Here is a 14,708-nt window from a genome sequence, read left to right as displayed (position 1 = left end):
GTTATAAAGTTATAAATGAAATTAGTTATAAATTTAAATTAAATGCCGGAGGACCGTGTGAGGCCTCTAAAAGGCCGCGCGTATAGTGACCGCGACGGTGACGCGACGGATGATGTCACCCGCCGCCACACGCGAAAGTTGAATTTCGCTTTACAGCGACGTCGCTAGCGACTTGGCCATTGATTGGTTCAGAGGCTGTCACATGTGGCGACAGCCTCTAAAAAATCTAATTTGACCGGCTACCAAATTTTTGGTCGCAACATCGCTCCCGTCGCGCTTACTATAAGCGCTTGCGACGACAACAATGCATTTGTTTTGGAACGATGTCGCGTCGCCGTCACCAGGCACTATAAGCGCAGCCTAACACACTTACTTTACCTTCCAGCGAAGAGTCGTCATGGTAACCCGGTGTCAATAGATGCAGCAGGGTCACGTGATGTCACATTGCCATGGCAACTTGATGTCACATGACCCCGCCCGTCATTTGACGCTGGGGCCAAGCGAGGGAGGGGGGCACGAGCCATAGAGGAGAGCAGGCAGGGGTGTGCATGGAGAAAAGTTTGCGCACCCCTGGTCTAGGGATAGAAGGTGAGAGTACAAGAGTAACATAATTTTCTATAGGCTGTGAGTTAAGGTAACTCCCCAAACTATTCATACCCTTATCTTGTATTTCTTTTATTTCTCCTTGCAATCATAAGCCTCCCATATCTTTGGGTAGTGTGGCTGTACCTTGAACAACATGAGGCTTATTGTTACCTACTTGGTTTGCCTGCCAATATACAGTGAGTAGATCGTGTACAGCTTTCCACTGTCAAGGAAACCTCGAAGAATTTTAATAAAAATCCCCACTGTTAAAATAAAAATAATAATAGTGGTAGTATTAATTTTTAAGCTGTTATACTATAATAGTATGTAGCGATAAAGAAAAACGGAGAGGGAGCACTAAGTATAGGCAATATAAATTTATATCATAAAAATATTCCACAAATGTGGATAACAACAGTTACAATAATCAAACAATATAAATAAAAATTAACTTACAATCAAGCTAAAAGGCTGCTGAGGTATAACCGGGAGATCCGAAGGTGGGATCCAAAGGAGCAGATGTAAAGAGGGTCCGGATCGATGCCCCGTTGGTCGCGTTCTCCTGTCTCCACCGGTACACCTCTCAGCAGCCCCTCGTGACCTCTACGCGTTTCGTACAATGTACTTCGTCAGGAGTACACGTGTTGGGGCTGCCTGGGAGCTTACAAAGGCTAGCACATCTAATGGGATTTCTCCCATTGAATCAACTCACCAGATGCAGGACGCTGTCAGCTGGGGTTAATGTAAGGGAGTGGCAGACAAGTTAATACATGTTGCAACTCACTTTGTGAAACATAGTGTGCACGTGAATAAGTGACCAAAATCCAATATAATATTAAGGCCAATATAAATAGTGCATATATGAATATTAATTTATTCAATAATATGTGAAAGGTGAAAATGTAATCATTTAATCAGTTGTCTCTACCCCTGAGAGAGACAGGTACTCACACAGGGGTGTAGCTGGCATTGGCAACCGCTGTCCACTCCCCTTGGGGGGGTGTGAAGTGATACCTTTCTCCTGGCTCCAGTAGGGAGTCATGGAAGAGTAAGGACTGCCTCTGGTGCCCTTGGCCAGAGGGGAATGTCCAGGGACCATCCTGGGGTTGGAGACCTGTCAGTTGTACTGTGCACAAGTTGATGTAATGCTGCACACCATGAAAATAATAAATGATACCTGCAGTTACTGATGCTCCTAGTTCAGTGAATACCTGTCTAAAGAATCCTGAACTTGATTAAAGTGGATGATCCAGGGCACTACGGATTTTCAAAAGTAGAATTTAATAGTCAGAACAGCACAACGTTTCGACCATCTGCGTGCCAGTCACTTGAAAAAGACTTCGCAGATGGTCAAAACGTTATACTGTTCTGACTATTAAATTCTACTTTTGAAAATCCATAGTGCCCTGGATCATCCACTTTATTCAAGTTGTACTGTGCAGACAGAGACTGTGGTTGTGTATGCAGAAGGAATAAAAGGTTCCAGTTAACTATATTCCTGCCTAGTATGCAATCTGTCTGGGGGGGAGTGGAGTAAGTTCTTCTGCAGGAGAGTGCCTTCACACTACTGGAGCCTGCAGCAGATGGAAGCGCTGTACCAACAGAGATAAAGACCAGTAATGTACCCCAGAAGCCTGTCCAGAAGTCCTCACTACCACCGGCGGACAACTCAGCATCCTGTGAGCCAGCAGGTAGCCAGCACCATACACCATGTAATGGCAGAAACTCCCAGAGGGTGGGGGAAAAACTGTTACAAGTAATTATAGATTGGTTTTAAATTATATAGATGTAGTATAGTATTGCACCTGTTAACGTGATGCGTTGTGTTAACGCTGGCGTGTTATTTAACAGTAGTGCTATTGAAAACAATGGTTGAGATAACACATGTTATTAAACACATTATTTTGTATGTTACCAGGCTTAGTAACATCTGTTAGATCTGTATACCGTAGGAAGTTATCTTATCTTGCATTCGCTTTCGGTCTATTGTATTAGCTTCAGTTTTAAAACAACAAATCTAAAAGATAAAGTAGCTCAACAATGCATTTGTAAAAACACCGGGCAATTAATGGTGAGAGTGTAATCAAGAAAGTTTTAATAAAAAGTTCTAGCACACTCTGTATTTATTCTGATTGTATGTTTTTTCATTTCAATATACATATACTTTATCTATGTTTTAAGGACAACAGAATATACAAAATGAAAAGGAAGATAGAAACTGGAGAGTGGTCAAAACGGAGAACACATGTGGACTAAGTTACAACCTATCTTGTGCAATAAGAAGATGTTAGGAATCACAACAGAATCGAAAATCAGTCTTAAAATATTTGAGAAGGCAGCCAAGGACCCCATGGGTCTATTAATTAAAGCCTGCAAAACTGGGGAAAAGCCAGAGCAAAAAGTGTGTCAAATGGCACCCAAAAGGGGGGACATCTTCTCCAATTATCTGGCACTGGGTTTGTCCCATTTTTTGTAGCCAATGTTCTTTAGCAAACAACCCTTCATGTTTTCCTAAACCCAGGGAAAGAATATCTATTAATTAATCTGATTTGAGGTGTGATGTGATTTATGTTCATAGGAAACCATACATCTTTATAACCATGGCCACTGTTAAGGGATCTCTTTGCTCCCAAGTACTGTAGATATGAAACACCTTACATGTGTAACAATGTTATAATTAAAATAATGAATGCTGTACATGGTACTACTGTATGTGAACGTCATAAACTTTACTTCTAACCAGAATTTAAGCCATCACTTCAATTATTTAATCAGTAAAGTACATTAATAACTTAAGTCCCATATGGAAGAAATCCTAGCAAGTTTCAAACAGGCATAATATATGAATGATACAAGAACAAGTAATTTTTTTAATGTATTTAGTGTATTTTTATATTTTAAACTTGTTCTAGTTCTAACCTAAGTCATTGATTTAATGTTTTTGAGACACTCTCGCTGGTAAAAGTAATACAATAGGAGAATTTAGATACAATGAAAGCTGCTTCATCAGGCTTCCACATTAAAACATTTAGATAGAAAAAGTATTAAATAGAGATGTGCCCCAATTGCCAAACTATGCACAATTTGTGAAAATAGGGTCAACGTTTCCTAGCTGTTCACAAGGTAAAAATCTTTACAACTTGAAATATAGGGTTTCAGAGAGTGAGAGAAAAAAAGAGAGATACTGTATAAGGGTTGATTTTACTAGGAAATGTCAAATGTGATCGAAAACGTTGAATTCCGCATCGATTACACCCAAACATTTTCTGGGGGCTAAAAAACAGTTTGCAATTTTTTAAAAAACTTTTTGTAAAGTGTGATTGAGCCACCTATGCTGAAGCTGGGGTATCCTGAAACCCTGACCTGTGGGGGGGGGGGGGGGGGCAGGGGGGCTTGAGAACTGGAGTTGTGCACCTCTGAGTTAAAGGACGCTCCTGGAGTTTATTATCTTTGCTCGTTTTTAAAGAATATAACAGAGTATTTGGTCATATTTTAGGCCAACCATGGCAGCACTTAAGTTTTACACCAGCATGTTCCTGAGGATCTACCACCATCTAATTACTTTGCATCAAATTAACAGTGTCTGAAAGGCAAAGCTTCGCAGTAAAAGTAAAGAGCTTGCCGCAAAACAAGCCCAAGTACTGCACACTCAGGTATAAACAATGCAATACCTGGAAATCTCTGAGTCAGGGAGCAGGCCTCCATGGTAGTGAGGATAGGGAGAAGTCAGAAGGAAGCTTTTGTCACACTCTACAGGGGAATAATGTCTTGGAGAAGGAGGTTTATCACCCAGTTTATTCACAGTGCTGTAAACAGGTTCAGGAGACCTGAAAAAAAGACGACATGAAAAGAAATGTGTGACTGCACAAAGTATATACAGTATGTTTTTAAACATGCATATATTTTTGATTTCCAGTTGGAAAGGAGAACAAACATATGCAGAAAGAGCAAATATAGAGAACAATACATTTCTTCTGCTACTGCATGCTCATAAACTTGTTTTGCTTACAGTTTGATAATTGCATATATTGATGTAAAGAGGTTTTGGAAGCTGCAACGTGTGCTGTAACTGCATTATAAAGCATGCATTTTGCTATTTCCCAGGGTCAGAGGAAGGAACTGCCTGAAATAAGGGTAACATTAGATTTTCTGCTCAATATTTTTTTTAAAGACTCATGCAAATTCTACTGTTAGAGAACAGTAGCAAATCCATTTTCTCCACTATAAATATGGCATACAAAATCCATTCTGAAAAACAGAAAGCAATAAAGTGTAGTATTGTCAGGGGAAAAATTGTAGCGTTAACCCTTCCATCGTGATATTTCTTTGTGAAAGTTGAATTTATTGCTCAATATTACTATTCATGGCAGGCCAGCACAATTCCAGTCCTCGAGGGCCGCAAACAGGCCAGGTTTTCTGGATATCCCTACTTCAGCACATGTGGCTCAATTAGTGGCTCAGTATGACTGACAGTATGGCAGAGCCACTAATTGAGCCAGCTGTGCTGAAGTAGGGATATCCTGAAAACCTGGCCTGTTTGTGGCCCTGGAGGACTGGAGTTGTGCAGACCTGATCCATGCCCTACCTACAGCCGTCTAGGTCATATTTACTAAGTAGTCATCTGCCATAAGAAATCACTTAGTATTTTTTTTAAAATCATTTACTGTGTTTATCCCTGTTATATATCTATAAATGTATTTATTAATTACTTGTGGTCAATTACCGTTCCCTTTTTTGTAACACACCTACATTTAGTTGTGCATTCTGGTTATTCTGTTTAAGATGCTTTTCTGGATGTGTGTATTGTTTAACCAAGCGCTTGATGACGCAAAATGCGTCAGGTTGTGAGAGGCTCTTGTTTTTAGGGTTACTGGATTGCTGCCCTTTTATTGTTTTGCAACAAGATACCGATGTATCCAGACTTACCTTCTTCTGAGCTTCCAGAGAAGGTAAGAACCGCGCGAAGCCGCTGAGAGTCCATTCTTCCCTATAACCCCCACCCCGCAGAGTTAATCCTGCATACCAAAGAAAATAAGGCTGACTATAGCTGTGGCTTTATCACTCTCTGATAAAGCACCAAGAGAGGCATGAAATGCGTCAGAGCTAAACTTTTTCCCTCATTTGAGGTTCGCTATGTGCCAATAAATGTATTTTATCTTCAAGCAATCCAATCCTTTGTGTACAGTATGCAGTGCACCACCATTTTCCTGTTTGTTCTTCACTATAGCTGTATGTTAAAAAAATAAACTTCCCCCCCCCCAAAACAATTTGCTGCCATGCTATGCCTTTAGCTTGGTCCTGCTGTGCAATGCCACAGGGTCATTTTGTCCATTGCTTCCACTATTTCTTCCCTAAGGCACCTTCCAGTACTGAAAGACATGTTACATTCAATTGATTTGAATCAATGAGCAACTGTATGAGGTATCTTCCAGCACTGAAAGGCTATAAGTAGGACATGAAAAATAATATCGAATTATACATTTAGATTTGTTATATAAATAAAGATAATGATGACAGGTTTAGTGCCACAATTGTTGCTCTGAGAATTCTACAGTTGTGTACCCAATATGCTAGTAACTCGCCTTTTTATTATGCGCAATACCAATAACAAGAACATTTAACAGCATTATTGTTCTACTTTATGTACAGCACTAACATTTAATGAAACATAATACTGAATAGCATCGAATTCTTTAAAACATTAACCTGCATCTACAACATGAAAAACTCTTGAAGAAGCTTGTAATGTGATTGAATGTGATTGAATGTAATTGTAACTATAGGATATAACATTTAACAATTAGGAGCCATGCAGGCTCTCTCCAAGGCATCATTACTGATTGAAGAGCCCAATATCGTCCTATTGATGTACTTACTCACAGATGTGCAACATTTCTGGAAAAGGTCTGTGAAATGCGCTAGTTTTGACAAAAAAAAAACTTGAAAACAGAAAATTGTGTCTAAAATGTTTAACCGGATCATATGACCTCATATCCAAGGTCACCTGTCCAATGTGCAGGTCATGTGACCAAGTGTACATTTCTATGACTAATAACAATTTGCTAAAAAAAATTTTTTTATAAAAATCCCCTCAACATTTTTACAAATTTACAAAATAAACGCACTAAGATGAGTGGCCACAGAAAAATAAATCGTATACTTTTTTGAAGAACTGGTAAAATAACATTTTTAAATCGTATATAAATGGATTCCCCCCTCTTAAAAATTCAGAGGAGATGAATATTTATAATTATATTCTCAGTGGGTAGATGTGAGTTTCAAAGTTGTACAGTACTAGTTGTACAGAGTTGTACAGTATATAAACTGTTTAGGAGCAGGCAAACCTGTAATATAGCTGGATATCAGTGCTTCATGCTACTAATGTTATTGGTTATAATGTACTAGATAATTTAACACAATATCCTCCTCCCTAACTCACACATCCATTGCATATTGAACTTGTTACACTGAGATACAGTATGTATCATACAGTGCTAACAGTATATACGGAAATTCCCTTAGTCAAACTTGAAACTTTTATTTTGTATCAATACAAACAACGTTTGTTACTCCTGATGAATCTACATTTGTTACCCCTGATGAATCTCCATACAGGAGAAAAAACGCCCGTTGGGTCTAGATGACACTATGGTGGTGCCAGAAACACAGTGGGCCTCATTCTGTAAGCATCGATAAGGCCCTTATCGGCCAAAATGGCTACTAGTATTCAGTAAACCTCGATAAGTGGCCAATAACGTCCTGAATCGCCGCAAAATCTTATGACCCAAAGAAAATCGCCGATTATCTGATTAGGGTACAGATTAATACATTATTATGACAATATTGGGAGGCATTTGTGGCTTGGTATTGCTGTTGGTTTTTTTAATTACTGTTTGTTATGTGGATGTCATTGTTTGTTATTTTCCTGCTTAATGGTAATAAAATGTTTGTGATTGGTGTTCGTTTGTAGTTAATGTTGTACTATGTTAGCTAATGCGTATTATGGTTATTTCAGATATTGTTTGAATTTATTTCTTTGTAGTTTAATGTTTAAATTAATTCATTAATGTTGTAGTAATTAATTGGTTTGATTGGTTAGTGCTACTATTCATTTTGATTTGGTTTAGTAATTATTTGGTTTGATTGGTTAATGGTTTAATTAATTAATTGTTAATGTTGTTATTGCTTGTATTCATTGGATTAGCTTGCTACGGTTTTTATTTAGCGAAGTGTGGTTTTTTGGACTTTGGTTATGTTTTATTGTGTGTCTTGTGTATTAATGTATTGTGATTATTGTGCCCATTGAGTGCTATAGAGGCTTATCATGCCCATATTATTATTATATGGGTATGATGTATCACTATACTACTCAATGGTACAGGGTGGGTATAGTCAGTCTGGGGTGGGTGCTTAGGCCTCCCGGGTTTGTATCGGGGCAGGGTGGGTTAACCCCTTAATGACTATAGCGGTTAGTAACCGCTAAGGTGATTAAGGGGTTAAGGGCCATTTGAATGTCTTTATTATGTATATATGCTTTCTTGCTACGGAGGACAGAGGGACCGGCTGTTGTGGTAAGTATAACTGTATTTATTTACTTTATTTATGTGTGCTAATGCAGTGTTTAATAATGGGCAAATAATCTATTATCCATATCTGGATAATAGGTATTTTGCCCATTACTGTACTGTATGGGTTTGAGCGGAGTGGGGGGGGGGGGGGGGGCGTATATTGATGTTTTTATTAAAATGTTTTTTAATATAAATTTCTTTCATAGTGTAGATGTGCAGGGGGTCTCCGGAGCTGAACCGCATTGGTTTTATGTCCGGGGACCCCCTGCTTCCCAAGATACAGGCCCCTTTATGGGGTGCCAGTATCCCTCTGCAATGAAATGTCCTGCGTCACGTGACCAGGACATTTCCTTGCATAGGAGATACCGGCACCCCATAAAGAGGCCTATATTTCGGGAAGCAGGGGGTCCCTGGACCTGAAACCAACGCGGTTCAGCTCTGGAGACCCCCTGCACATCTACACTATGAAAAAGATTTATATTAATGTAACAGGTATTCCCTGTGAATACAGACGCTACTACCTGCTGTGTATACCTGTGTGGCTCACAGGAGCCTAAGCCTCCGCTCAAGGAGCCTGGGGTACATACATATAACACAATCTCGTGGTGCAACGCCTCCACCTGCGATGGCTCCCACCAGAGGGGGAGTGGTTCCTCGCTGGACAAATATATATATCACTCCACACACCGCATGTAAAATAACCAATGACTTTACAGTAGCAAACGTACTTGTTGATATATATATATGAATAGGTGTCCCTCTCTAGCAGGACGCTCCCATCTACACCGGGTGATCCCACCCCATGTCCAGTAACCCCACACAATATGTCCTCCATCCTCAAGTGAGATAAATATATGTGTGACTGTGCAGCCACTATGTCCTGTATGAATAGGCGGTATGGTTGGTGCACTTGATGATTACCTGCCGAGCACTCCAGTGTCCGGGCCTGCCAAGGAGCTTCACAAAGGATCCTGATGACGGTTGAATACAGGAACTACCGCCTGGGGCGATCCCACTTGGATGGCTGCTGCAGCAGCAGCGGATGTCTGAGCCCAAACCTCTGATGGACGCGCAGCGTCCGCTGTGTCCCTAACTGACTCTGGATAGTAAAGGGCAGGGTCACTTAACTGGGGCATGTCCCTGAAACACTCAAAGCTACTGGTGGCTCAGGGCTATCTGGGGCCTAGGGGGCTGCTGGCCTAGTGCAGAGAGTCACTGACTCTTGCACCCTACCTCCTTCCCCAAGCTGCTCCTGACGCCGACTAACGTGCTCCAAAACCCTGCGAAATGTATCTATCTGTGAGCAGGGAGATACTGTAGCCCAATTGGCTCCCTAGGGTCATGTGGGGCGCTCCTGAGGATCATGGGATATGTAGTCCCTCTCTATGAGCCCTCTGCTGATTGGCTGCCTCTTGCTCGCTGAGCATGCGCAAGCTTTCCAGCCGGCGACTCTGTCAGGGAACCCATTGCGCATGCGCAAACACATAGGAGATGGCGGCGCCCTGCCGCCCTGCTTCGGGAGCGCCGGGAGCCTTCTCAACGCGATCGCGGCCCCGGCAACCCCCCCCGAAGCAGGATCCTCACCGCCCCCACTCTTGCGATCGGCCGACGGGACCGCCATTGGGCTCGGCGGCACCCGCGATCGCCAGCAAGGTGAGGGGGGTTGACAGGCAGTGGGACAGGCATGTAGGACGGCCCAAACTTTGTCCTACATCAATGTCAATCGGGAATGGAAAGATATTTTGAACATACACGTAGGTTCGTAGAGGAATTTCGGTCGTCCAGTCTCTCACTTCGGGTATTACCCTATACCCTCTCTCGGTCTCTTTTTCAGGGTACTCTCCAGAGAGAACAGATGACCGGTCTCCTCTCGATCGGGATAACAGCACCAGATGGCCATGCGTTGCACTCCACCTGGTAAAATGGTCGTCAGTCCGCATTGACGATTGTAGAGGTCCTCGTGATGCTCTAAGGCATATACTCTGTTGCACTCCTCTCTCAGTACAGGGTCAAGGAGTGGATTGGCCATTGGCAATTCATTGGTCTCTTTCAGGTAGGCTCTGATTACGGCTCGCACTATATCCATATTTGTTCTCAAGATGACGGGTACTGACACTGCCCTTGAGGCTTCGGGCATACCATTGCCTCCACATGCATGTGATGTTTCTTGCCGGTATTCAATTGAAGTATCTCCAGTTGAACTCTCACAATCCCATCGATGGGGTAATCTTCATTGCTCAACCCCCTCACCTTCATATTTTCCACCGACTGTAGGGGACAGTGCTTAAGGTGTTGGTCATAGAATTGCCGATATATTATGGTCACTTGGGACCCGGTGTCCAGTAAAGCAGAGGCATAGACTCCTTCTACTACCACACGCACGATGTCAGAGGGGCCTACCTGACAGTAACCATCCCAGACTGGAGTTCCATCAGCTGGGCATAGGTCAGTAGGAGCTTCGGGAGGTGCAGGGGTGGCCTCGGATGTCTTGGCTTCTGTGGTCTGTATCCGACAGATCATGGACCTAGCCGAGCTTCCTTTACTGGGCGTTTTCTTCTCTTGGGTGACTCCATCAGGGCACTCTCTGGAGAAATGGCCTTTCTGTCCACAACCATAGCAGACGATATCTTTAGGATCCAGTCGTCTTGGGTAAGTGGGGGAGGATCTCCCCGAAGTCCGGCCTTTCGTTGAGGGCGACTTGGGTGGATCCTCTTCCTCTTTGACAGGTTTCTTGATCCGGCGAGCGGAGGCTCCCGAGATGTCACTCGCAGGGGGATCTTTGACGTTGGTGCCTGTATGCAGCTTGGTATAGGCTTCATGCCCTTTGACGATCCCCAAAATGTCCATGAAGGTAGGGTGAGGCGCCTCCATCAGCGAGCACCTGATCATGATCACTATGTGATGCGTGGGAATGGCCCCTCAGAGGAACTGCTTGCGCCGGTATTCGTCCATCTCTGAGGCTAGAATTAGGACGCAAGTTCGCAATTTCCACAGGACCAGCTGAATTCGTTGAAGGAAGTCTGACAGGTCTTCCTTCTCCTTCTGTCTGAGACCGTAATATTTGAACCACAGCTCACTCTCCTTTTCATGTTTGCCATAGATCTGGACTAACAAGTCTACCATCTGATGAGCAGAGAGGTCAGGGTCTTGGTCGCGCTGTGCACTGACCATGGTGGCTGCCGGGGGTCGGAGGCTTTCCAGGATTCTCTGACGTCTTACCGTTTCAGAGCAGGGCCATTCATCGATCACCTTGAGGGTGTGTTCCTTCCAAAACTCGATGCTTTCTTCGCCTGCGGGGACAGGAATCATTCCTGAAAACCCCTTCAACTTCCTGTAATTTTGAGCTTGGGCGGACGTAGTTATAGCTTCCACAAGCTGCGGGAATGTCACTCCTAGCATGGAGCCACCACTGTCTGAGGAACTTGCGATCCCCGCTCCCTGACTGTTAGGGGTTGGGGTGAAGCTGTTCATTAACCGGTTAGGGACCGGTGATGTTGGCGGGCTACCGGCCCAGCTGGTGGCCCCTTGTCTAGCATCAGAAGAGAAAGTCACTCGGGGCAGGGATATGTCTGGTCTGATGGGGGTACTGGCGGCCATATCTTTGCCTTCCCAACCTGCAGGTCTGGTAAGGGCAGTTACGTGACTGGAAACGGTTCCAGGGTAAATTAAAGGGCCCCCGTGCGGTAAAGTCTCTGGTTGATACACTACTTGTGGGCCTCTATCAGGGGGTTTAGCTTGTTCGGTAGCCAGCAATAGGGTGTTCTCTTGCCGGTCAATGTTGTAGTGCTTGCTGATGAGGTGGGCGCCCGCCAGACCAGGTAATGTCCTTACTGCGCTGCAGACAGTAAACATGGATACATCGGCAGGTACCCTGTCTACGGCGACTACGTGTCGCAGGAGCTCTCCTAACTTTTTGGCCCAGTCAGCCACTTGTTGGGGCGTGAGCACAGACATGCTGACTGATAGGATACTACGTGAACTACTGAGTAGGGCACCCAGGACTGAATCTCAGCAGCGCCTCCAAATGTAACGGGTATTCCCTGTGAATACAGATGCTACTACCTGCTGTGCATACCTGTGTGGCTCTCAGGAGCCTAAGCCTCCGCTCAAGGAGCCTGGGGTACATACATATAACACAATCTCGTGGTGCAACGCCTCCACCTGCGATGGCTCTCGCCAGAGGGGGAGTGGTTCCTCGCTGGACAAATATATATATATCACTCCACACACCGCATGTAAAATAACCAATGACTTTACTGTAGCAAAAGTACTTATTCATATATATATATATCAACAGGTGTCCCTCTCTAGAGGCGACACTAACTACTGCGTCTCGCAGGATGCTCCCACCTACACTGGGTGATCCCACCCTGTGTCCAGTAACCCTACACAATATGTCCTCCACCCTCAAGTGAAATAAATATATGTGTGACTGCGCAGCAACTACGTCCTGTATGAATAGACGGTATGGTTGGTGCACTTGATGATTACCTGCTGAGCACTGCAGTGCCTGGGCCTGCCAAGGTGTTTCACAAAGGATGCTGATGACGGGTGAATACAGGAACTACCACCCGGGGCGATCCCACCCGGATGGCTGCTGCAGCGGAGGTCTGAGCCCAAACTTCTGGATGGACGCGCAGCGTCCGCTGTGTCCCTAACTGACTCTGAATAGTAAAAGGCAGGGTCCCTAACCTGGGGCCTGTCCCTGAAACACTCAAAGCTACTGGTGGCTCAGGGCTATCTGGGGCCTAGGGGGTTGCTGGCCTAGTGCAGAGAGTCACTGACTCTTGCACCCTACCTCCTTCCCCAAGCTGCTCCTGACGCCGACTAACGTGCTCCAAAACCCCGTGAAATGTATCTATCTGTGAGCAGGGAGATACTGTTGCCCTATTGGCTCCCTAGGGTCATGTGGGGCACTCCTGAGGCTCATGGGATATGTAGTCCCTCTCTATGAGCCCTCTGCTGATTGGCTGCCTCTCGCTCGCTTGTACTGCGCATGCGCGAGATTTCCGACCGGCCACTCCGTCAGGGAACCCATTGCGCATGCGCGAACACATAGGAGATGGGAGCCTTCTCAACGCGATCGCGGCCCTGGCAACCGTCCGCACACGTCCCCGGCAACCCCCCCCCCCCGAAGCAGGATCCTCACCGCCCCCACTCTTGCGATCGCCGAGGGGACCGCCATTGGGCTCGGTGGCACCCGCGATCGCCAGCAAGGTGAGGGGGGTTAACAGGCAGGGGGGGACCTGGCTACAATAAAATAAATAATTTTCGTGCGACATTTCCGCTGTGAGAGGCGTCTCTCTCAGAGCCGCTCTCTCTGCAGCAGAAATGAATTGCCGGGTTAGGCCTTTTCAGAGGCTCGATGCTCTCGCTGGCAGCAACTCACCTATTTTGGGAATTTTGCTTTCACAACGCCCCAAAAAACGGCCATTTAAATGCCCTGGCGATAATTTTTTTCAATCTTTACTGAATAAGGCCCAGTGAGTTTAAGGACACCTGTCTATTGTAAGCAATCAGCCAGTAAGAGGTTTTTTAATAATTTGAGTAATACTTAAGAGTTGCAATTTTGATCATTTGTTGCTTTACAGTTACAAGACATTGGAGAGAACTTGGGTGCACTGCTCCTGTTTAGTAGAAAGAAGGGCACACCTATGGGTACTCTAGTTGTGGCCATTCTGAGCTGTTGATAGTGGGCATGAATGTCCTTCCAGGTTTTCATGGAATGTATGTGCTTCAATCACCGACTAAAAAAGTGCTAGGTGTCAACATAGGGTGTGTGGCATAGATTAGTTTTAATAATAATAATAATAATAATAATTGTTTGTTCTTGTATAGCGCGGCTAGTTTTACGTAGCGCTTTGCAGAGACATTTTGCAGACACGGTGACTTGCCCAAGGACAAAAGGAGCATTATATTGATGGTTTAGGTGAGCAACGCAATGATTCATAGTGAAGCAAAGTGCTCTCTGATGTTTTATGTCCAGATACCTACTGTGAAGAAAGGAATAAAGATGCAACAAAACAAAAAAACAGACAGCACTCAAAGGAACTAAAGATAGATACTAAATGGTGCAATGTGGAACAAGGAGGAACCCTATTTCCTCCACACAACCAGTAAACACAAAATGATGTTCCCAGCACTCACAAATGACAAATAAAAAGGAATACGCCAAGCTGATTTCATCAGAAAAAAAAGAAAAGAACACAAACCCCAAAGGGGTGTAAGTAACACAAAAATGTGCGGTATATGTGACAAGGCAGGAGAGGGAGAAACAAGGGAAGGGTAGGAAAGGAAAAACAGAGGGAGGGAAAATCCCGGGGAGATGGGAGAAACAAGTGTGGTAATACAGGGGAAGAGGGGCAATGTTTTGGCAGGGGAATCCCCTTCTTTCCTTTGCAAGCATAGAGAAAGTCCTGACAATACCCAAGACACTAGGTCTAACGAGTCAATGATAGTGTTCGCTACCGACCAGTTTGAGTCCACTGCAATGCAGGGATGTGTCTCAAGGCTGTGTGACAGCTATGCTTGCAATATTGACCAATTGACTCTAAG

The 14,708-nt window shown here is 44.3% G+C and overlaps 1 protein-coding gene across 13 annotated transcripts in view; it reads right to left on the bottom strand.

Annotated features, from left to right (window-relative positions):
* Positions 1-14,708, bottom strand: part of DLG2 (discs large MAGUK scaffold protein 2) — a 1,892,764-nt gene that overhangs the window by 569,511 nt on the left and 1,308,545 nt on the right. For all 13 annotated transcript variants that reach the window (XR_012800043.1, XR_012800042.1, XM_075592575.1 and 10 more), the window contains one exon: positions 4,257-4,412. Coding sequence is in view for 11 of the 13 variants with exons in the window: in XM_075592575.1 (XP_075448690.1) it covers positions 4,257-4,412 (156 nt within the window). In the remaining 2 variants the exon portion in view is untranslated. The remainder of the gene's footprint in view (positions 1-4,256; positions 4,413-14,708) is intronic.

The sequence above is a fragment of the Ascaphus truei genome, chromosome 3, assembly GCF_040206685.1.
Source record: "Ascaphus truei isolate aAscTru1 chromosome 3, aAscTru1.hap1, whole genome shotgun sequence".
NCBI lineage: Eukaryota > Metazoa > Chordata > Amphibia > Anura > Ascaphidae > Ascaphus > Ascaphus truei.
Note: the sequence above shows the minus strand (reverse complement) of the source record. Positions and strands in the feature narration are given on the sequence as shown.